General features: G+C 39.1%; 1 protein-coding gene across 1 annotated transcript; it reads left to right on the top strand.

Annotated features, from left to right (window-relative positions):
- The first annotated feature begins 15 nt into the window (after window positions 1-15).
- On the top strand, window positions 16-23,328 carry LOC139136894 (pre-mRNA 3' end processing protein WDR33-like). The gene is made up of 14 exons (XM_070704739.1): window positions 16-166; window positions 3,468-3,715; window positions 4,493-4,561; window positions 5,902-6,006; window positions 6,964-7,059; window positions 8,537-8,688; window positions 12,039-12,136; window positions 13,330-13,608; window positions 15,531-15,609; window positions 16,235-16,345; window positions 16,661-16,758; window positions 17,476-17,556; window positions 18,372-18,653; window positions 19,316-23,328. Exons 2-14 carry the CDS (start codon window positions 3,512-3,514, stop codon window positions 20,761-20,763), a joined length of 3,102 nt encoding a protein of 1,033 aa, XP_070560840.1. The 5' UTR covers window positions 16-166; window positions 3,468-3,511; the 3' UTR covers window positions 20,764-23,328.
- Window positions 23,329-23,382: the final 54 nt, after the last annotated feature.

Below are 23,382 nucleotides of genomic sequence, written 5' to 3'. Positions count from 1 at the left end.
GATTTCCCCGAAAACAGCCGATCTTTTCCGCAGTGACAATATGGCGCCGACGCGTGCGTTTTTCTAATGAAAAAATCCAAAATTTTCGCCCGTTAGTCATGTCAAACGAAGACAGTTAGTCTGATGAGCGTTTTTGTACAGGTAGAATCCCCTTACAACGTTCAAGGTGAGTACTTTTTGTCCTATGATTGTGTTTCCTGCAAGTTTTTCAACCTATTTTCGGTCTCGTTCACATCTGAGGCTCGGAGAGGCAGGACGACTTACCGTCTCCCCAAAGGAAGCCCTACAACACAGGCGAAAATGATACAGCGGCGAGCCTTTTATTCCACGTAATAGTACACAGGCGCGATTTATCGATGCAAAGAAAAGAAATATAAACGATTCCAAAACACAAGCTCATTTTACCATCCGCACTGCTCTTTGTCACCTTTGAATTGTAATTTTATAATGTGAGTGTGACTGATTCAGTGACTGAAGTCTTGTGTTATGCTGCAAACGATACTGCTCTGCAACATTAATTATTATATGTTAAAGTAGATCATTTCAACAGCATATATTTTGTTTATTAAGCATAAGTTGGGTAGCTTTTACGCAAGAAAGAATTGTACCTTGAGATCACAGTGTGTAGAAAGTTTCCAATCGCTCTGCTGGATTGAAGCTGCAACATCGGAACCTTGACATTGTAGGGTGGCAATGTCATTCTGTTTGTAAGCGCCGGCAAGTCTCACATTCTAACAAACTTATCAACCATTCATACCCCCGGCCCCCCCCCCCCCCCGACCGTGCAAGCCGGAACTACATAGACCCCAGGCCACCGGGGCTAATCCAAGGAGAAACACCGGCCCACCCTCAACACTACTGTTTCCAGGCCTATTTTTTGTGAAGGGGGTTGCTTTCTATGGTGAAACTAGGCATTTTAGGTCACGTGACATTTGTGTTGAACGTACGCGTTCGATGCAGGTCTAGTCCGAACTTTCGTGTTAATTCACCCTTTAAATAGACCAACTAATCAGAGAAAATGAAACTGTAGTGTTGAAGATTATTATTTTAACTTCATTCTGGGAAATTTTCACTTTTGTACTACGATAAATGGCAAAGCAGCACGACTACAAACTCACGCGTAACGGCGATTTTGGCGTCCATTATGAGCGTTGTGCCGTGACCTCAAATGTCCCGCGAAGGAGATCGAACATATACCTCTTTGATAGACTCTCCGCATGACTTATTCTGATCGCATCACTATTTTTTAGGCTTGGTACGAAAGTAGAGATCATGGGCTTCATTTTGAGGGGGCGAACGTTAAAATCGGCCGAGAAAAACTCAATCTGTGATCAAACTTTGTGTTTCGTTTGTGTTTTTTTGAAAGAAAATCTTGATTTCCTTAAACGTTCGGCCCCAAAATTAATTTTATGATAAATATTAATTGTAATTCTGCAATAATTACGAGTCTGACGATGCGAAAAATGATGCTTAGGGCCCTTTTTAGCGAGTATGGTTTCACCCCAACTTTACATCCGGGCACTACCAGGAATCACATACAAGTAATCGGCGCTTCGCCGCATGTTCTGTACGTGTCAGGAGGTCTAAGCTGAGTTCCGACGTTCACGATTTTGCAGCTAGATTTGTCTGATTTCTTATCTAACGCAAGGATCTAGAGATATATTTCTATACTTTACCCTTTCAAACGTTATCTTGTTCGAAGTAGTTTGATTTCCGGGTGATATTTTTCGATAAACACTGAGAAGTTGTCAAAGCCAGCACTGCACTGCAGTGTAGGCATACGCACGTGCACCACACTTTGCCGATACTATACTATACTGAAATTTTAGTTTCTATCTTTAGTTCCCGAGAAGGGGACTATTTTGGTTCTCTCTGAAGAACAAGGCCATAGATTATTAATCTGTTCTTTCCTCATTGATGGTGTCCCGGACTTTGGAAAAGTTGTATTTATACTGGTTTGTATTTCGGACCGCTGACTTCGACATGTTCGAGGGTCTATGTTATTTCCGGGGCAGCTTAACTTTGCATCCAGTTTAATGCAGTTGTTCATTCTATAAATGCGTGTTGCTGTTTTACGGCATTGACAAAGGGTTGAGAACGAAGTTTTTTGACGTTTTGGAAAAGTTCTTTGTAATTGTTTTAACTTAAAATCTACATTAATCAGACATATTTCATAATCATTTAATAAAAGTTGTAATCACACAAAAATTTTAAAAAAATTTCGAAGTTCAAATTAAAAAAAATCTAAAAAAATATTTTGTTAAATTTAAATCAAGTTCTAAAATGTCACAGGTATCATTTGATTGTTTACAGGTATTGTTGTTTATTTGTTTACCTTGTAAATATAAATCTAAATAACTTTTTTCATATATGCAAAGTAAATATGATGCAATATGATTATCATATTTCTGTTGATGTTCACAATACATAATGCATACAGTGATCAATGTCACAGGTATCATTTGATTTTTACAGGTATTGTTTATTTGTTTACCTTGTAAACAGCATTCTAAATAACCTTTTTCCTTTATAAAAATTAAAAATCATTGAACATTTTGTCAGCAATATCCACAAAAAATTCATCAATTTTCAATAAGAAATGCTTGAGTTATTGCAAAAAGCACAAGACATTGCAATTCTAGTTTCCTCAAACAATGTTCAAAATGGGGTCACCTGGTTGTTATGATAACTACAGGTGTCTACCATGGCATAATTTCTAAATAGGAAGAAGTTTTTTTCAAATTCAACAGGACATATCTCTGCATGTACCGAACCGATTTTCATCAAACAAAATGCAATCAATTGGTCTTGAAAAGAGCTTTCTTTTGATATATAATTTATTATTATTGTAGCTGTCTATCAATTTCATGTAAAATCCCTATGGTGAAACAAATGAGAGCCAAGAAACTTCTGTGAGATCCACCCACCACCGGGTGATGAAGGGGACATATGTTAAGCAATTACAGCATTGTGCATGTTGTTATGACAGTTCATAAAATTATATAAAAACTTCAGTCTTGAATATTCCATCACCAAAGGTTGTCATGCTCATCCTTAACTCAGTTTTAACATTGTGATAATTCATCAATGTATTGGAGTGTTTTCAGTTAGGTAAGGGTGCCACACATGACAGTGCATTGTGCATCCATTGCCACAAATTAAGTCCTTTTTGCCACCTCAGTGAGTAAACATATGCAGCCTTGGCAATATTTCAAAGATTAAGGTATCGTTATCAAGGGCACCCAATTTAGGTAAAAGAAAGAAAATGTTTGCCAAATTTACGTAACTTGTTCAGAGTAGGTGAACCTTTGAATATGAGCTCTGTAACTTTAGTAAGGAATCATAAATCATATGAGAAACCCCAGTTCTCTCAAGATAGTAATGATGCTTAAATGTACTACAGAGAGTATTCAACTCTGTTGTGCTTCATAGGTTGAAAATTCACCATATTACTGTTGTTCACACAGAATCACATTACTGCCAATAGTTTCCCACTCAAGAGGAGTCAAGCATGGATGGCGGTGTAGCAACTCAACCGCCACCCCAGCGGTTTTTCCACATGCCAAGACTGCCCCAACACCAGAAGCAGAATTTCTACAGGCACCATGGACATGCACAAGCCCAGCCAGGCATGGCGTTTGATGGAAAACGCATGAGGAAAGCTGTCCACAGACGTACCATAGATTACAATGCATCATGCATAAGATATTTAGAGGTAAGTACAGTTCGTTAACAATCACCATGGATTGAACTATATATGGGAGGTTATGTTAGAGATGATAAAGGAAAGAATGACAGTGTCATTGTCAAGGGGTGGCTTCATTAGATCTTGGAAGTGGATTGTCAGGATGCTAACATGCAAATAATTTTTTCAAGTTCCAAAATTTGACATTTGTTTTCAGATAAGCACAGCAGGTATAATCTTTTTTACAAATTACATACTATTTCTAGTGACCTTCATGTGAATATTTTCTTTCTCAAAAATCAGTGAGGCTGCAAAACAAATTTCTTAGCAAGTTTCCTCTGCTGATTGTTTTGAAATTTTTGACCACCCCTTCCCAAGATCTTTATAATGTCAATCCCCACTGTTAAGAAACATATTCAAATGGTTTAGGAATCTTCCATTATTGTTGTCCCTGAATATGATTGCATTGATATACCATGGGGAACCCTGGTAAAATTTACAAGGTACTCTCTTAACCAAAACAATGAAAGAAAACCAGGTTCTCAGCATCAACACCTCAAGTTTCGACATGATTTACCAAGAATGTTACTGTCTTTGTCAGTGTTTCCCAAACATTTCTTTGGTGAAACTGTGGAGGAAATGACTTACGGATTTCCACTCTGATTGTGTAGTAATTGTAAGAACATTTAACAAGGTGGCATCAATTTTATGGCTCTGTTATGCTGTGTTTGATACATAGCAGTGATCATACTCTTCACGGAGTGTTTTTTGTGAAGTTGTATTTTATGTTCTGCTCACTACAAACAGAATCGCTTATGGCAACGGGATTACAGAGACATGAGAGCTATTCAACCAGACAATTCCTATGGAACAGATGTAAGTAACAAGACATTTGTCATACTTGTGTTAATCCTCTTCCTACAAATTATTCAGGGTTTCTTCCCCCATTCATCCATACAGCATTGTGACATAATCCGGGCACAGTTCCTCCACCACTGGTTGGGTGATGGAGGGACTGTGATCAAGCTTACTGAAATAGGTGACAAATTCCCACAGGGAAACCAAAGAGTAACGTTGGTGCACCAAACAGAGCAGGTTACCATTACATGGCAAAAATATGTCCGTGGTCCTATGGTTATAAGATCTTGCATATCTTTATCAGTCATTACCACCCACGGCAAACTTCAATTGACAAGATCAACATCTGTGACATTATTTTGATTATTGATATACCAAGGTGTTAGGATTACATATCACTGAATATGGTGAATAACTTCTCACATGAATCTAGGACAACCGAAATATTCAAAAGATGATGGCTTGACTGCTGTGCCCTCTGTTCATATTAGTTTGCGAATACTTCTCCAAACTTTTATGAAGACATATGCTAGCCAAGCAACCAGATATAAAGAATTTAGCATCAAATTCTTCCTCGACCTCAAACCTTTTCAGTGGAGGCCAATTTCATACATGGATTTTAGCATTGGAAAATGTCAGTCAACCATGTTGAGTTTTTCCCCCATACCTCGCACTCAAATGGAATTCATAAAAAGTGGAAGCCATGATATTCATGACTCAAATCATCAGTCAGAAGTGTGCAAATGATTAAAAAGTATATTTCACTGAAATAACACAACATTGTTGATCAGTAAACGTCCTGATGCACACTTAAGAAAAGCTAACTTTGATTCCCAGACATTGTGCAAGGCTAGCTCCATGAAATCAATGTCAAGGCACAATATCATGGATACTCTCTAGTTACTTTTGGCCCTTGACTGGTGTTAAAGGGTTTGTGATTTTTTTTCACAGTTTTTGTTCAGTATACTGATTGCAAGTTCTTGTTCTACTCCCCAAAGCATGTTGAAACACCCACTATTTAGCTTGTCAACACAGCACCCATACATGTAAAGTGCACTATCATATACATTTGAAGTCTAGTCATGACTAGAATTCACTCATCTACAAAAACACTGCAGTCTACACATGTACAGGCTGAGTTGACAAGCTGAATACTGTGTATATCAACATGCCATGGAAAGTAGAACAAGAAATTGTAGTTCATATAAAAAACAAATTAGTGAAAAAAAATCATCCAAAGTTATACTTACCAGCCTTTTGATGTCTTATACTGCATACATTTAACTAGCAGTAGAGTTTGCAATAAGTATAAGCCAGTTGGTATGGATTATCTATTTGAATGTGTTTTCTTTCTTCAGTTGCCACTACCAACAGCAATGACATACAACACAATCAACAGTGTTACAACAAAGTTTGTGAGAACTTCAACCAACAAGGTCAGATGCCCGATATTTGTTGTAAGGGTAAGTAGAACCCATACATGTTGTGCATACGCATTGTAATGGCTCTTGAATTCCAATTTGACATCTGTGCTGTTTTTATGGAACAAAAATAATTAAAATATTATAAGGTACAGGCATTATCTTTGCCTTTGGGTCGACTTGATTGATGTTGTCATTTGATGGCAGCCTTCAATTTGTGCACATGATGACAATCTGTATAATCTGAAAGAACACAAAAACACAGTGTTGAACAGTAAACGTTCTGATGCACAAATTTCCATGCCCAGATGAAAAGTACAATGCTTCAGTGTATTCAGTGTAACTAACCTTGAAAATGCCCATCTCTCTCTCCCCTACCCTTTCTCTCCTCTTTTCAGAGAGAGAGTGATCAGATATTTTTGATAACAATAACATTGAACATAGTGTCCACATTCTCCGGGAAAGTCCCGGAATTTTAAAACTTCCTGGCAAAATCTGTGAAAATGAAATTGAGTCCTGGCAAGTCGTGGACAATTGATAATCCACTCACAATATCAAAAACAATGAGGTGATCAGTTGTGATATTGTAAATTATGTTGAATCATACTATAACAATGATATACTGTTAAAATTCTGGTTGGAAAATGGTATTTTAGACCTTTGAAAATTGCTGAAAAAGTCCTTGAATTTTAAGTGACTTTTGAGTGTATGGACTCTGTGAACAAAATGAACAGTTCTCAAATTTTTTCAGTACATTATGTTTTGGAAAGGTTTATGTTCAGGTTCATAACATTTTTAAAAATTGACAAAATTCCTTTGCCTTTGATATTTTTGCTTTGTCTGGTGAACATGAAATAATTCAATGCACTTGGCAGTTTGATGAGGTACTAAATTTAATCTGTCGTCCATATTGCTAGCTTCATGTCTGCCCATTTCTGTACACTTCAAATGTTATGAGACGTACAAATTTCACATTCGTGCTTATTTTGTCAATTTCAGTGGACTCCTGAGGGCAGGCGTCTTGTGACAGGGGCTTCCAGCGGAGAGTTCACCCTGTGGAATGGCTTGACATTCAACTTTGAAACAATTCTGCAGGTAAATTGTAAACCACATTGAAGAAATCAGTCAAGATCTTCCAATTTGTCTAACAATGGAGTAATCCCATGCAAAATCAATTCCTTTCCTATCCATAGGGATTACAACTCACTTGACATAATAGTGATACTGTATGTTATGTCGGTGTGTATCAAAGCAGAGTGTACGTCCAAAGAGACAGTGGGCATGTGGCGTGATGGCGCGAAGTCTGTGCAGGACACCTGTTGACATGGAGACTGTCATTGTAAACAAACAAAATGACTTCCACTCACTGATTTGATTTGCTGTGATAAAACTCAGAGTTTTGATCAATATTGTTATCAAAAAAATTTAAATACCTTATTGGAGAAATAAACAGATCATTCTGTGTGTTATCTTTTAGGCCCATTTTCTTTACTCACAATGTTCAGTGAAGTGTGAAGGAATTGTGCGTGTGATGTTTGCCTCTGTGGAACTGTCACATTGTTTATAGATTAGCCTTGTGCATGATTATCGTCATATTTATGGTATTACCATACTCTGGTATTTCATGGCATGGGTATGTTATAGATCAGGTTTTACTGAGTATCACACTATCACCATTACCTTGTGTCTTATTAGTCATGTTCTTTGTTCTGTGACAGATGTAGACACTCTACAGTTTGTGTAATATCTGACACAGCACATTTGTCACTACAAAGTTGATGTCACACAGGACAGGTGATATTAAGTATCGAATCATACCAGTATATTGATGGTGCAAATACAGTGATCTGATTGGTCAAGACATGAAAATAACCATGCTATATTTGCGAAATAGCATAACAGGAACGGATGTGTGCTCTTAGTTTGGGAAAATCCCTTTTGTATCGCTTCACGACACTGTTCTGATATAATAGCAATAAACCATCTCAGCAATTGGTATACCACTCGGTTTTGACCAGTTCACTTCATACCGGTATATGCGCTAGGGGATAGTTTCTGCATATGTGCCATTAACTGGTCAAAATCTTATGGTATCCCCATTGCTGGATGTGGTTTATTGCTTAGATAAGCTCTAAACATGGCTGCCTTTACACAGTAGATTACATTTTGCAAGTCACATAGTAGAGTAGATGCCATGTAATTACATTTTTCAAGTCACACATGAGAGTATCTCAACCTTATTCTTGCAGTTTCTCAACCTTTTACCCTGAAACCTTTGCACAACCCCACTGCTTTGGCACAACTCTTTAGTTTTGATGGGTATATAATACCACCATTGCACAGAGGAAAGGTTCACCAGTACCTCAGTATAGTATAACTGTGTGATTTACACAGAAATCTATTTATAGTAAAAAAATGATAAGCTTTCCACATATTGAGCCTTACAGAAATCAAGTTTTATGGGACTGGGCATTGAGATAGCACACACTTTCTTGAACCAAAATCAATCTTGACACCTCAGTCATCACATCAACAAAACCACAACCCGAATTTCTCCTTCCCTGTCCCACAGGCACACGAGTACCCAGTCCGAACGATGACCTGGAGTCACAACGACATGTGGATGCTGACCGGGGATCACGCGGGCTACGTCAAGTACTGGCAGTCAAACATGAATAACGTTAAGATGTTCCAAGCTCATAAGGAACCCATACGTGAGGCAAGGTGGGCTGTCATGGTAACAACTCGATACATGAGTCAGTCACATGACCAAGTGTATCTCTGTCGTAAACTATGCTACTTTATATTCGCGATAAGCACTCTTGCAGATTCCATCAAAGGTTTCTTTAGCCCAGTAATTGATAACTGTCATGCATTGAGCGATAACTTGTCATCTATGGCTTACTGGAGACTTCTAACTTATTGCAATGTAACAGCTTAATTGAGAATTATTATTGCTCTTCGACAAATTGCACCTGACAAAGGAGCAATGGCAGAATTTAGGTTCTACAGTGATTTACTGTCCCTCCAATTCATGTCTGCATTCCCTCTGAAATAGTGTAATCAACCATGTGTTACAACTTTGGTGATGTCATCAGACAAACTCTGACCTAATTAGCAATCTTTCATGGCACAGAGTACTTTCAGATCTCAGGCCATCACCTAAAATGTAAAAGAGTGTGTTTGTAATATTTGTCCTTATGATATATTTGATTTATCATTAAACCGGCAGGGCTGATAGCATTTACAAACTTTGATGGTATCTGCAAGAGACTTACCTTTAAATAAAGTTTTCTTTACCTCGGGGTTTCTCAATAAAGATTGGACAACAACCCATGTGCACGATATTTTTAAATAAAGATCCAAAGATAGTATATTTTTTTAAATAAGATTTTTCAAAGTTCTTTGAAATAAAGTATTTGAAATAAAGTTCTCAATAAAGTATTTAAAAATCTTCAAATAAAGATATATATCTTCTGAATAAAGTTGAAAAAAACTTGCAATAAAGATTTCTTATGACTGACGTTTTCGAACATTTTTCTTACGAAATAAAGAATACATATATTTTCCTATTGAAACCTTTCCCTAGTTCAGTGGGTAATATTTTTCTGACATTCACCATCTCACAAAAAGTGATATGCCACCAGTTCCCCCTGGGCCCATCTGTATTATGACCTGTACTTGAGCAAAAAAGGTGAAGTCCATATGAATGCTGGTCACCATGTCAGGATTCTTAAATTCCCCAGAATGACCCATTGTAGATCCAATCAAAGCAAACATTTTTGTCGTTGTTGGTGATAATAAGATGAAACTGGCATATGAAACAACACTCACAGAATTCAGATTAGGGTAATAAAAACCCCTAGCCCATGGTGTTAAAAGATATATATGTTCAAAACATACAATTTTTTGGTGCTCTATAGCCACACAGTGAGAAATGAAATTGAACCAAATCAAAACTGTTCCCAGAGTGTATTCTAAACAGTTCAAGAAAATCCAAGAAAAAATTCAAGTTTACGACATATTGAAATGAATTTATTGTTGTGTCCAATCATCTGTAGCGCCCTCGCATGAAGGGTATTTCCATAGGCAGTGCCTCAAAGCCTGCCCTGCCCATTTAGAGTATTCATATTAAATCCATGTCTATATGACCTTACCTATATCTTAGGAAAATGAAGTTTTATTTCTATCAGATCACAACTTTTGAGTTGTTGAAGAGCACTGGTTTTGTGCTGTTTTTCCTGACAATAACTCTGGCCCCTCTCAGACTGACAAAGTTACTATGAACACACTTCATCCATCCTTCCATGTCATTGAAGAATCCAGGTATGTGAGTTGATTATTTCTACATCCATTCTGAGACCCTGTGATAGCCTTAGCAAGTTGGGCAAGTGGAGAAGACCCTCAAGTTGCCAAAATCTGAGAATTTCTGGAAACTGCATCTATTTTGACATCTGGTCTTGCAAAAGGGGAAAAGAACAAATCTATTGGATTCACTATTTCGCTTTTTGTAGTCTCCTTGTGCCACTGACACAAAATAGTTAAGCCCAACCTCATTGTTTTCTTAGGCGAACTTGAACCATCATACACAAGGAAGTGGGACAAAAAGGGGTTGAGAATAAAGTTCAATTCATCAAGTACCAAAGTTTGTAATTCTGGATTGTCATAAAGTCACCCATCAAGAGTGCCATTCTTGATTCAGAAAACCTTCTGGTGTTATCCTGAAAACAACTCTCCAAAACTTGCTCTATGCCATAAACATTTGGCCCTGGAAATGAATCATGTCCCATAATCGATGGTATTGACAAAGTGTGCCGAGGAAAATCTCTGAAGCTAAACATACCTGGATTCTTCACTCTTGTCATATTCAGAAATGTCACACAGTACACGATATTTTGATGTCAGCACCATGCCCATCTTCCAACTGTCATAGACAATAACCGTAGCAGCCTGGGTGGTGTCATTATTTTGGAGTTTTTAAAACCATATCAGAGTACCATAAAAGGGTAAATCTATACAGTGCCTTCTCTCAAAGTGACAGGGCAAAATTTTCAAGTTTTCTGATTCCCCTGGCATTAAAACATAAAAGCTATGAATGAAACTGCATAGGTTGTGCTCAGCCAGCTCTGCCATCAAATTCCAAGCTTTGTGCAAATCTGAACAGGTATTGTAACAGTGTGAGCAAGACATGATCACGTAACATTGACCTTTGGGAATTATGGCCCACTCACATCCACGGCAACAGGGTAGACCAGCACATTACTTTTCTTACCATATACATAAATATACATAAGCAAGCCCAATTCCAAATGAAAGCCTTTTGTTTTAGCTGGTGCCGTGTCTTTCCATCCGTCACACTGGCACAGTTGATTTCATACATGGCATCTACCTAAAAGTACACAGTAACGAAAAGTCCTATTGAGCTGAGCTGTGTCAACATAGGTCTCTCAACCTGTTGCTGATTTCAGCTATAGCAGTTTTGTCCGTGTAAGCCAATTATAGCTTCAGCATCATTACTTACCTGCACAACCTTTAGCGGGAAGCCCTAACATGATAGTACTACATACAAAATGGGGTTTTACAACTTCACTTTCGAGGGCAGCAAATTAAGATCCCATGTCCAATAATGTCATTGAAGTGAATACCCTGGCTAGATACAAACACATTATTGCTTTTTGGTTCATTTTTGTTTCACTTCCCAGGCATCATGATTTCATATAGCCCTATTGTCCAGCATTGTCCAGCACTGTAACCATAAACAAGCAGCTGAAATGACAGGGAATAATAAGACTAAAGTTTGTAACAAGGAAGTACAATGCAAGAGATTCCCATCCATGCTGTCACTAAACCCAACCAAACAGGGATGCTGTCCTGATGAAATAAAGTCATTCACACTTGCTCTATTGCCACTTGTTACCAAGCTAGTTTGTAGCACTGTCCCCAAGCCAGTTCTGTTACCCTCTTTGCCCCATCCCCATTCTATAATTTCACCACAGAGGCAATATCAAGAGCCTCTGAGGGTATCGATGTGCCGGCTCTACAACAGATCTCCTCTGCTTGTTTGTCTTCAACAGTTTCTGTCCAACTGACAATAAATTTGCCACTTGCTCTGACGATGGAACTGTCCGAATCTGGGATTTCCTGAGATGCCATGAAGAGAGAATCCTCAGAGGTAGGTCGTTGCCCTTTCTGAACTTTGAACTCTGGTGCAGAAACTGAAATTATAACCCACCATGTTTGAACTTCAGCACCCTTGTATAAAGATGCGGTGGCCTCAGAATCATGTGGTTTCCAATAAAAATGTCTGCTGATAGTCATATGAGATGAGCAAGAATACATGCCTTTTTAAGTAAAGATATTGCCGTGCCCAGTGATACACACTTAGTAATCAGGTTTCGGTAATGCACACTTTGATATCAGGATTCATATAAAAATAGTGCTCAATAAAGTCATTAAACATACATTTCCCATCAAGTGTAAAACATAAGGTTATTTATCATTATGACCACAAGGGCAAACTTTACAAATCTTCATGTGCCAAACCATTATATCATATCTGAACAGATTTATTCAAAGTTTACACGAGATCAGTATACCATAATATACCTGTGCATGTCAGTTTGTGTGAGCTAGCACTGGAGTTACAAAGTTTATCACCATTTAAGCTACCAATATCTCTGTGATATTCCTGAACTAAGTCATGGTAGTGTATCCAAAGAAATTACTATTGTATACAAATCATTTTGTTACTCCATTCAATCCAATATGGCAGCTATACCATGAATTTTTTCATATCCAGAAACAAGTTTGTTTTTCTATACCGCACCCTATGTTTCACAAACCAACAATCCCCAGTGTCATACATGTATGTGCATGTGAACTTGCTTCACAATTTTGTCCCATGTGACCAACAGTAGGCAAGTATTGTAACATGTTCACAGCTGTCACTTAGATAGGCCAGAACTAATTTTGTAACAACTTGGTAGGGTCTCATTATGAAAGCATAGTGATTTGTTTTTCAATACAAACCAATATGGCTGCCGGACTGTCATTGTGAGATTCTGTAAGTGTTAAATTCTGGACACTGTGTGCAAGCATTGCAAAATGACACGTACTATGGTATATTGGTATATACACTTCCATTGATCTATTACAGAATATAACTCAATGTGGCCACCTAGTACAAGAATGTACCCTGTAATAGTCTGCATGTCAGTCTTGTGGGTACAATGGCCCAAATACTGTGCACCCACCAAAATTTTTTTATATATATCACGTTGATTAGCTGAATTCCTTCTGATACCTAGGTGACAAAATCATCATACCAAGTTAACGAACTTTAACCTCTCACCTCCTCGCTGTCAGGTCACGGTGCTGACGTCAGATGCGTGGACTGGCACCCAATCAAGTCACTTCTGGTCTCTGGAAGCAAAGACAGCCAGCAGCCCGTCAAACTGTGGGACCCTAAAATGGGCACTAGCTTGGCCACGCTGCATGCACACAAAAACACTGTAATGGGTGTGAAATGGAACCAGAATGGTAACTGGTTACTGACGGCTTCCAGGGATCATCTTATTAAGTTATTTGATATCAGAATGATGAAGGAAATGTTCACATTTAGAGGACACAAGAAGGAAGCCACAAGTAAGTACTGTATTAAGGAATGAGTGTACTCAATATACTGTTCTGAATAGACTGGCCACGCTGTGGTATTTACTTTTATGTATGAGTGTATTGGTCCTACTCTGGAATAAAAAGGATACAATGTGATCTACAGACTCAGTACGCCAAAGAGATCATCTGATGGTGCTACAAACAAACCATTACAAATGTACATGGAAATACACATTTATGTGCATTTGTGCACATGGTGTAGTTTGTACCATGATGCATTCAAATTCCGGGCTTAACCCATTGGCTGTGCATGAAATACCCCAGACTGGTCTTAATGGTCGTGTGAAGATAAGAATGGACAGTGAAATTGATCCAAATGTTATCACACTTGTGTAATTGGTTTGTAAAGTTGTTCCAAAACTTGCTGCAGTATCAGTACTTGTAATTAACTTGAGGCAAAGAACAGACGGAGATGATGTGTTGTTTCACAGCAGGCTTCAGCTGTAATTGCTGAAGTAAAGCAATAAAACCTGTCCGCCGGTAGGAACTGATTAGTGTCTATGTGTGGGATAAATGTTTCCTACAAGTGTACACACACTTGTATTTCAGTAGTGGCCATGGCCGAGTATATGTTCAAAGCACAGTCGCTCGAGAGTTATTCAGCTCTGGGACTAGTCGCCCCATAGACGAGTATACAGAAGCGAGGTATTTCTCGCTTCTGTATACTCGTCTATGGGCGACTAGTCCCAGAGCTGAATAACTCTCGAGCGACTGTGGTTCAAAGTAGAGTTCTCGTACTATTCCCAAACACGGATAGTGCCCGTCTTCATTTCTGAGGATGACTTACACAGCATGTCTTACGCTGATGACTTGCCAATGACGGACACCGCTGATATCTGTCGAAACGACTTTCCATCCACGTACATTTCGAGAACTTTCTCACGTACTGCTTCTGGCGTATGTACACCTCTTTTCCCGTGGATCATGATTTCTTTTGCACAAAGAACTTCGTACAGTGCGAATTAAGACAACAAGAGTCTAATGACAACTAGACACTGACTTGGCTGTGACACTCAGGGCGGCGGTAAGGAATGTAATATGATTCTGCATATGTGAAGTGCACCGCAAAGTGTACTCCCATGGTGTGTGTTTATTAGGGGTCCATAAAAGCTCTCTGATTTTCATCGCAATTATAACAAGTTTTGAAACAACTTCACAAACCAATTACACAAGTGTGATAACATTTAGATCAATTTCACTGTCCATTCTTATCTTCACACAACAGTAATGGGTACAAATTCTATTGATATTAAATATGTCAGAAAGACAAGGACAGCAAGACCACGCCTTAAAAAACGCCATAATAGCATTTCATCTTGGCAATGAATTCTTCAGCAAAATTTTGCACTTTCCTCATGGTATATAGTTTATTGAATTTATTCAGTATTGGTCAGGGCGTCAACACAAGAAGAGGCAATGACCTCAGTCATAGCACCAACATGTACGACTCATTTGCATAAACTGGGGGATCCATGAAATAATTGGGAGCATTTATGCAGATTAGGCCAGGCTGTAATTTTTTGATCACGTCCATATAGACTGTCGCATACACATTCGGTCGTGGATCTGAAAACTGCAGCCAGGAGCCAGGCTGAGTTCTGAACTGTATACTCACTATTGTGTACTGCATGCCAGAATTACCGTTGTATTCAAACATTCCTGTTTGGTCGCTTTATAAAGCTGGGTCTCATGAGCTCAATAACCCTGATATACAATAAACCACTTCACTCCATCATTTACATCAGAGACTGAGTATGAGAAACCTGAAATAAAAGCAATGATTAGGAAAGTGTGTCAAGAACTTTGAACGTTGAACTCTCCCTGTCTATTGAACAGCGCCCCCAACTACTCATATGAGAACTGAAATATGCAATGTTGTGTTTCCCTTACAGCAATTGCCTGGCACCCTATCCATGAAAATTTATTCAGCAGTGGCGGTTCAGATGGTGCCATTCTATTCTGGCAAGTTGGGTAAGTGTTAGGATGAAGGATTTTTCCTTGGTCACTCTCAAACCCTCTGTCTTTTTTACCAAAAGTCATTTATGTTATTCCATGCATATTGTCACCCGATCTATAGAATACTGCCCTCACACAGCAGTGAAGGCTGTTCTTTGACATGAAGAATTTAATTACCTCATAAACCCTTTCAGTGGCCTTATAAAATTACATTAGCTGTAAGGTTTGGCGTATTTTAAGTATTTTTGTTCTGTATGTGAAAGTGTCCTTTTTCATCCCAAAATCTGTCAAAATACTTAGTGTTCAAGTCGCAATACAGCTTGTATGTTTGAAATGTCCAATCGTATCATTTACTAACGAATTTTAATCTCTGCTAGAATTCATTTGTCATCAATTTGTCAATAACATTGCATATTTTATATAACGCATAGCATCAGCAAGGCTATATAATTTGTACGTCAACATATTTCAGGGAGACTGATAAGAAAAAGGTTGAGGTGAAAACATTTCTTCAACAAAAGTAGTGAAAATATATAAAGTCACCATTATTGTATGTTTAATGTGCCTTTGCTTAGGGGCAATGACATCATAGATTGGCGACTTTTGTATCAGTTTATTGTTATAACATTTGTTTTTGAAGGAATGACAAAGAGGTAGGAGGTATGGAGCAGGCCCATGAAGGAATGGTTTGGAGTCTTGCCTGGCATCCATTGGGACATATCCTATGCTCAGGATCTAATGACCATTCAACGTAAGTAACCTTCTGATACAGACTCAGGTTGGTCAACATATATAACACACACAGAGACCGAGTTACAAAATCAAATAAATTGTCAAACCAGTGAGAAGAAAGAGATATATAACCCTCAGGCTAAAGGCATATTGCCAAAATACAATGACAAATATTCTAAAATACATTGGTACATCCTACTAAAATGAAATTACTCACTATATCTTGTCAGTCTTCAAATTTTTGTCTGCATAATGACTCCAAGTGTGTAGACCAGATTTTGCCCAGGTATTCACAAGGGATTTATTGTGTTGATGTTGTTTTTTTGTGTTTCAGGAAATTCTGGACTCGTAACAGACCCGGTGACAAAATGAGAGACAAGTACAACTTAAATTTACTGCCAGCAGGAAGCTCAGAAGAAGCCCTGGAGTATGGTTAGTAGTTCAGAGTTACATGAAATGATTCTCTGTTTGAACCTGTTCACCCCTAATACCCTGTAAACGGGTCCACAATTACCATTTACAACAATAGGTTTTGGGCCAAACCATGGTGGTGAAAGGGTTAAAGCTGAAATTCTTCATGTCTTGACGACAGTGCCACACTTATTTTCCCAACTATGTTCATTACTCAAAATTTCCACAGTTTAAGCATTCATGGGTTTTTTTGTAGAGATAATGCTGATATTTAAAGGGCTAGTAGGTGTAACCTTTGATATTTTTTCTGTTTAATATCAATGACAGTGTTCTATTCCCACAGCATGTTCCTAATGATAAAATCTGTCACCTGGGTATGATACCCACAACATCTGACAGAATGTTGAGATTTTTGAATCCAGTTTGAAGCTTGCATACTGTGATCAACCGTGAAAGTTCTGCTCTCAAAGCTTTTAGGTTCATGTGAAAAATGAAAAAACAAAACAAAATGGCAGATGGATAGAAAAAAATATTAATTTTCTCCAATTCTGTGAGAATTCAAAGCTCCAGGTTGCCATCCAATTTCTACAAAGACTGAAAAAGAATTGCAATGGTTTTCTTTTGTAGTGACCAAAAAATCCAAGTTAGTGGTTTTGTTTTTAAAAATTACTTTTGTGAGGTTCTCTTATTCGATATAAGACAGATGCATAACAACTTATAACTTAACTCTATTCACAGATGATGAGTCTGTAAACACACCGTTGATACCTGGCATGGGTCTTGAACATGGATTGCCAGAACACCTTAGAGTCAATGAAGGTGAGCAAAGTGCCTTTCAAAATTCTAACATGTCACATCCCAATAGTGTAGTTCTACATTACTGCCTGTGATTGACTGTACAGGTTTTGAACATTTGGATGAGTGACTCCAAAGTCTTTGAACATGTAACATGGGTACATGTATTCAACTTTTCTTGACATACTGTACAGGTCCACTCATTCAAAAAAGTAAGACAAGTTACTTCTTCTGATCCCTATGTGCCTCAAAATCGAAAGATTTAAACTCTTGCTCAAACTTTCTGTAAGGAAATCTTGAAATCAGGAATAAAGATCAGGAATCACCCTACAAAATTTTGTACTGGAGAAACAAATTACCTAATATTACTTAAAGTTCAAAGTGATTGCTGTCCCTATGTTTATTGGGATAAATTAAGTTTAAGACTTTCTCAAAATAAGCAGGTTCAAACGTTATATACTCTATCAGCCTAAAAAATGATTCCGCACAGAGGTAGACCAAACAAGTATTGCGAAAATTGTAGAGTTGGAATGTCGCTCCCTGATAGTCGTACTATTTAGAAATCGGTGACATTTACCATCAGACATGAGTTTCTCATTTCTGTTGTTGTGTGTCGAGCTAGCATACTTCACCATTCAGTGCAAATGTTACTATTCATAAAAAGGTGAAACATTTATGTTCACAAACCAACGCCTGAAGAACCTTTTCAAACCCAGGTCTTTGGGGGTTTTTGTTTATTATTTTTTGCTTGCCTGTAGCAAAGTATGAGGTTATGATTTATACCAAAACTGGTCATTCAAAGGGTTTATGGCAGTTGTTTACTGATTATCACTTCTCAGATGAAATGAACAACATCATGGAGGCAGCAATTCCGGGTCTCGGTATCGGAGGAGACCCATCCAGACAATACCAGCAAATTAAACAGAAGAAGGTACCCTACGCCAAACCAATCCCAGCTCAGTTTAAGAAGCAGTGGGAGAGACAGAAAGATGCTCCGCTTCTGGAAAGAGAGAAGGAGATGGAGAGAGAAAGAGAACAGAAGGACACGAACCAATCAGAAGACCAGTCCAATGCGCCCATGCCACTCATGGCAACTCCTATCATACCTACTTTTGAACAAGGTAAGTTTTTTTGTGGCATAATTTACACAAGCATGATTATGAAAGTGATGATTTTGTCCCTTAGCAGGCTTCTAAAGAGACATTTCCAAGGTATGCCTGTCAAATATCAGTCTTGGATGAAAAAATTATGACTCTGCGTTGATTTTCATTTATCCAGTAAATTCATTTTTGTTTATTTCATTAAAGTATTATGTGCCTTGAAAGTGAAAGACTTAACGTTCGCTCAAACTTTCCCAAGCGAAACTTTCAACCATTCTCTTACCAAATCAACAATAAAAATCGGGGATCATTGAGCAAAGTTTGGAACCAGCGAAAAAAATTACCCAACATGCTGCGATATTTGAAATTCAAAATGGCCGCCATCACTGTGTTAACTCTATCTGGGGAAATTAAATTTTGGATTTTTGAAAAATTAAGACAGTGAAAGTTTTCCTTTTTCCACAAGCTTTAAAATGAACCCCCACAAGTGGTAGATCAGAAAAAAATTGTAGAAATTTGAGTGCAAATATCTGTCCCTGAGGCACGTCCTTCCTTGATATGGATTTAATAAAACTTACACATCATAATATGAGAATGAACAAAGGAAAGAGTGACAATGTTTGCAACTTTACTGATAGTTAGCCCTCAATGTGTGTTCATTGAATTTTGTTTGATGATTCCAGGAAAACAAATTGCAATGCAGATGCTTCTGAGTGGCGCTGCTCCACTTCCACAAACCCAACATCAAGGCCCACCCCAGGCTCAACCGCAGGGACCACCCCAGGGAACATCCCAGGGACCACCCCAGGGACCACCCCAGGGCATGGGGATGCCACCTCCTCAAGTCCAAGCACATTCAGCTATGTATGCCAGCGTCCAAGCACAGATACAGGAGAGCATGGCACGGATGCCAGGTCCAGGACAACCAGGACAGCAGAACCCTCCCGGAGGACCACCACCAGGAATGGGGCAGCAGAGGATGAGGAATCCAAATATGGGTCCAGGAATCCTCGGAGAGCCACCCCCTGCAGGAGGATATGTGCAAGGAATGAGACCTCCCATGCCGGGAATGATGATGCCGGATCACCACATGCAGGAGGAGGATGAACCCCCACCACCACCTCCTCCGCCGCCCAAAGATAGCTCAGACAGGCGAGATCCGAGACATTACCAGGACAAAGACATGAGACAACCTCCAGGAATGGAGCGATCAGATCCCCGGCTTTCACACGATCCAAGGCAACAAAGACATGGACAAAATGACTATGGCAATGATGCAGACTTTGGACCCAGAGACGTTGACTTGCGTCAGAACATTGGCTATGACAATATGCCTCCTCAGGACGAAGACCTTAGGGACAGCAGATTTGAACCTCATGAGCACTGGGCACCAGCTCCCCGAGACCTTGACGAGAGGAGGTCGTACCCAGGTGACATGTTTTACGGTGAGGAAGGAAACTCCTTTGGACAGAAATACCCTCAGGATTTTGATGAAAGGGAAGATTTCTCAGGTGGGCGGCAGCCAAGAAACCCCGGTGGAGAATCACTAATGCCAAATCCTGATGATAGAGGGAGAGGCTACCCTGGTAGGCAAGGTAGAGGTGGTCATATGCCATCGCCCAGAGATCAAGACGAGAGACGAGGACCACCTCAAGATTTTTATAATGATTATGATGAACGTTCTCACGGACAGCCCGACATGAGGCAAACGGACTCTGGCAACAAACCACCCTCGCTTCTAGATCTGCCCCGACTTCCTCCCCCGCCGCACCAGAAACGGCCGTGGGAGGAGGGCCCGGGGAGTGAGGGCCACGGAAACCACGGTGATCCTCGCCTGCGGAATCGCGAGGGTATGTCACTGCCTCCGCCGCCACAAAGAGGAGCCAAACACGGAAGATACGAGGACGAAGACGGCCATCCAGATTTCCCAAATCCCTCAGCGAGGGTATTTGTGCCAGGTGGAAGGAGTGATATGGGTCGAGATCCCAGAGCAAGGGGAGGAGGAGGAGGAAGAGGTGGTCCAAGTGACAGAAGTAGAGGTAGAGGAGGAATGATGAGAGGGGGCAGAGGAATGAGAGGAATGGGACCTCCCAGTAGAGGCCCTGGTAGAGGGGGGCGAGGGGGCAGGTAGATAGAGGTAGCTGATTTCAAGACAAGTAAATATTTTGTTCAGAGGAGAGCTTTTTTTTTCGCATAGTATTATTTTTTTTTTGCCATATTTTGAGTACTTCACACTTCTTGACTGTAAATGCTTTAACATTGTTGAAGAGGTCAAAGACAAAGTTTACAAAAGCTGAAACCAGCCAAAATAAGAGTCACACTGTCGATTTACCTGTTTCCCTTTCGTTAACAGAATTTTCTAATAGTATGCACTAAGTTGTCCTAAGTTTAAACCATTACAAACTTTTATTTGGGGGATTTCTTTATGTTTTCAGCATGCTTAGATATTTCCCAGCTTTTCTAAGATTTCTGTAAACCTTCATAATGTCCTGTACTTTATTATTATTAGTGAGAGGTTCAAAGTCATTCCGTGATTAGGGCCGTACTTACAACATTTCCAAGTGACTTTAATGTTCACAGGGCAAGTGTTTTGCTGCAGTCCTACCCCGTTACAGAAATTATGGATTTTTGGTAGGCTAGGGAGTATGAAAAGTAGCAGTATAGCTTCCAATTATTCCATCTGTTACATAGAATCCCATTGTACCTTCGATATGCCCATGTCTCCTGAGCACTGATTGGATGTGAAAATCCAAGGTGTGACAATTTTAGCTCATGGTACAAGCATCTCATCTTCAATGTATTTCGGTGGAGTGGCATTCTTCAGATTGCTCACAATAAAAGGATGCGTACACTTCCTACAAGACGCTCAAAGTCCGGACAAGATTTACAAAAAAGCAATTTGTTTCAACTGGTTTTCAACCTGTTTGCCCCCATTTCCATGTCAACAGGTCCACAATCACCACAGAAACAATGAGTTGGGGCCAAACCATGGCTGTGAAAGGGTTAAAAAATTCAAAAGCAAAGAAGGACTTGCAAAGTTTGAATGAGATACATACACGTATTGAACAACAAGTGTGCCACATAAAGAAATATGCTGCTTCAATAATTGTACAGCAATTGTGGGATAATTTTGAATATTTGATATTGACATGGAAAGTTAAAATTTACATCAAGATTGAGAAAAGTCATTCGATCACTGCCCCAAGATATTGATGGAATGTCTCCCCTCAACAACAGGAGCTCGATGTAAATATTAACTCACAGGTCTTTCCAAAACAAAAGCTTTAATACTGATACTGTAGGCAGCAAACTCAACCCTATTGAAACTGGTTTTTCACCCTCCTTTGACACTGCTCATTTCAGTCCTATTTGAGAGTGCGCCCCCAACGTCGAAACCATGCAATCATTATTTTGTGTATAAAGCTTATCATTGCCTACAAGCTTGAAGAAAATGTAATTTTTGCAAGTTGGCATTGTACAAATGTGGAAGGTCTAGCTATATCTTCTGTTAAAACATACATTTGTGAGAGCTGTGTTCGCTTCCATTCTGACAACTCTGATGAAATTGAAGGTTGCCACGGGACCTAGTACCTTTTTTTATTCAGTTGCTTGATAGTCTCAATCTCACCACCAAGATTTCTTCTCCATCAAAAAACATGCCATTGATCAGTAAGTTCAAAATGTCATATCCTTCCGTTATATCCAAGCATAAATTGTTTCAATCAACTCGCATGTGTATTGGTTGGTGGGTATGTAGTCGGGTAGACTGGAAGATCCGTCGCTTGAGGGTGCTTGTAAGAGGTGGGAGCGTAGGGAGCGCCCTGAGCGATGGATCTTCAAGTCTAGTTGTCGGGGTGGTTCTACTAAGCCATGTGCTTGTGTTATTGTGGTGTACCAAGGCATGTGAAGTCCTCCATTGTCAATAAGATGAATTGGTATTTTTGTGATAAAGGGCATTTGTAGTGCACATCAGTGTATTTAGGGGTTGAATTTCTGTCTGTATATAGAGAAATTTTGTACTGCCAGTAGTGACACTGATGAGAGTTGTTAGTATGTAGTACTCCGCTATTTCCCATTTTCTCCAGAAAGACACAACTTTGCAATAGAAAACAGAAGGCTGTGTACCAGAGAATTTGACTGTATAAGGGTACAAAGTGCACTCAGAATACTAATCAGTCTTTCATGTCCCCTCTCACAAGCTCCATGCTTTCTCTCCCAGAATGCAATTTTCATAAAAAGTCCCACACACATGTGAAACAGGTGTCAACATTTCACTGGTACAAGAAATATTGGAATCAAAATAAGTTACAAAATCATACTGACTTTGTCATAGTGCTTTTATTTATCCCATGTCACATGTATAATGTTGTTCTTCTTGGTCTGCCTGCGTGACTTCCTATGAGAGTTGCTCCAGACCAGACCGCAAGAAACCTCACTGACAAGGGTTGAGCATCATTATACCTTGTGTATACTTTTCAATATAACCTCAAGCTCCATTAGCATTTGAATATACCAGTGACTGAATTCCCAATCTTGTTGTGAAATATGTCAATTTTTTCCATCTTTCTGTTTTCCCCCCACAAATCTGGTAGAAATGTAATTACCATTCAAAAGCTAAGTAAGAAAATAATTGTTTTGTATTTTGTCAAAATTTCATCAGTATAAACAAATTTAATAAAAGTCAATTTTATAAGAACTTGAGTTGCCTTTGATTTTGTTCTAATCTGAAAAGTCATTTCTCAGACTGGAG

This window comes from Ptychodera flava, chromosome 7, assembly GCF_041260155.1.
Source record: "Ptychodera flava strain L36383 chromosome 7, AS_Pfla_20210202, whole genome shotgun sequence".
Taxonomy (NCBI): Eukaryota; Metazoa; Hemichordata; class Enteropneusta; family Ptychoderidae; genus Ptychodera; species Ptychodera flava.
Note: the sequence above shows the minus strand (reverse complement) of the source record. Positions and strands in the feature narration are given on the sequence as shown.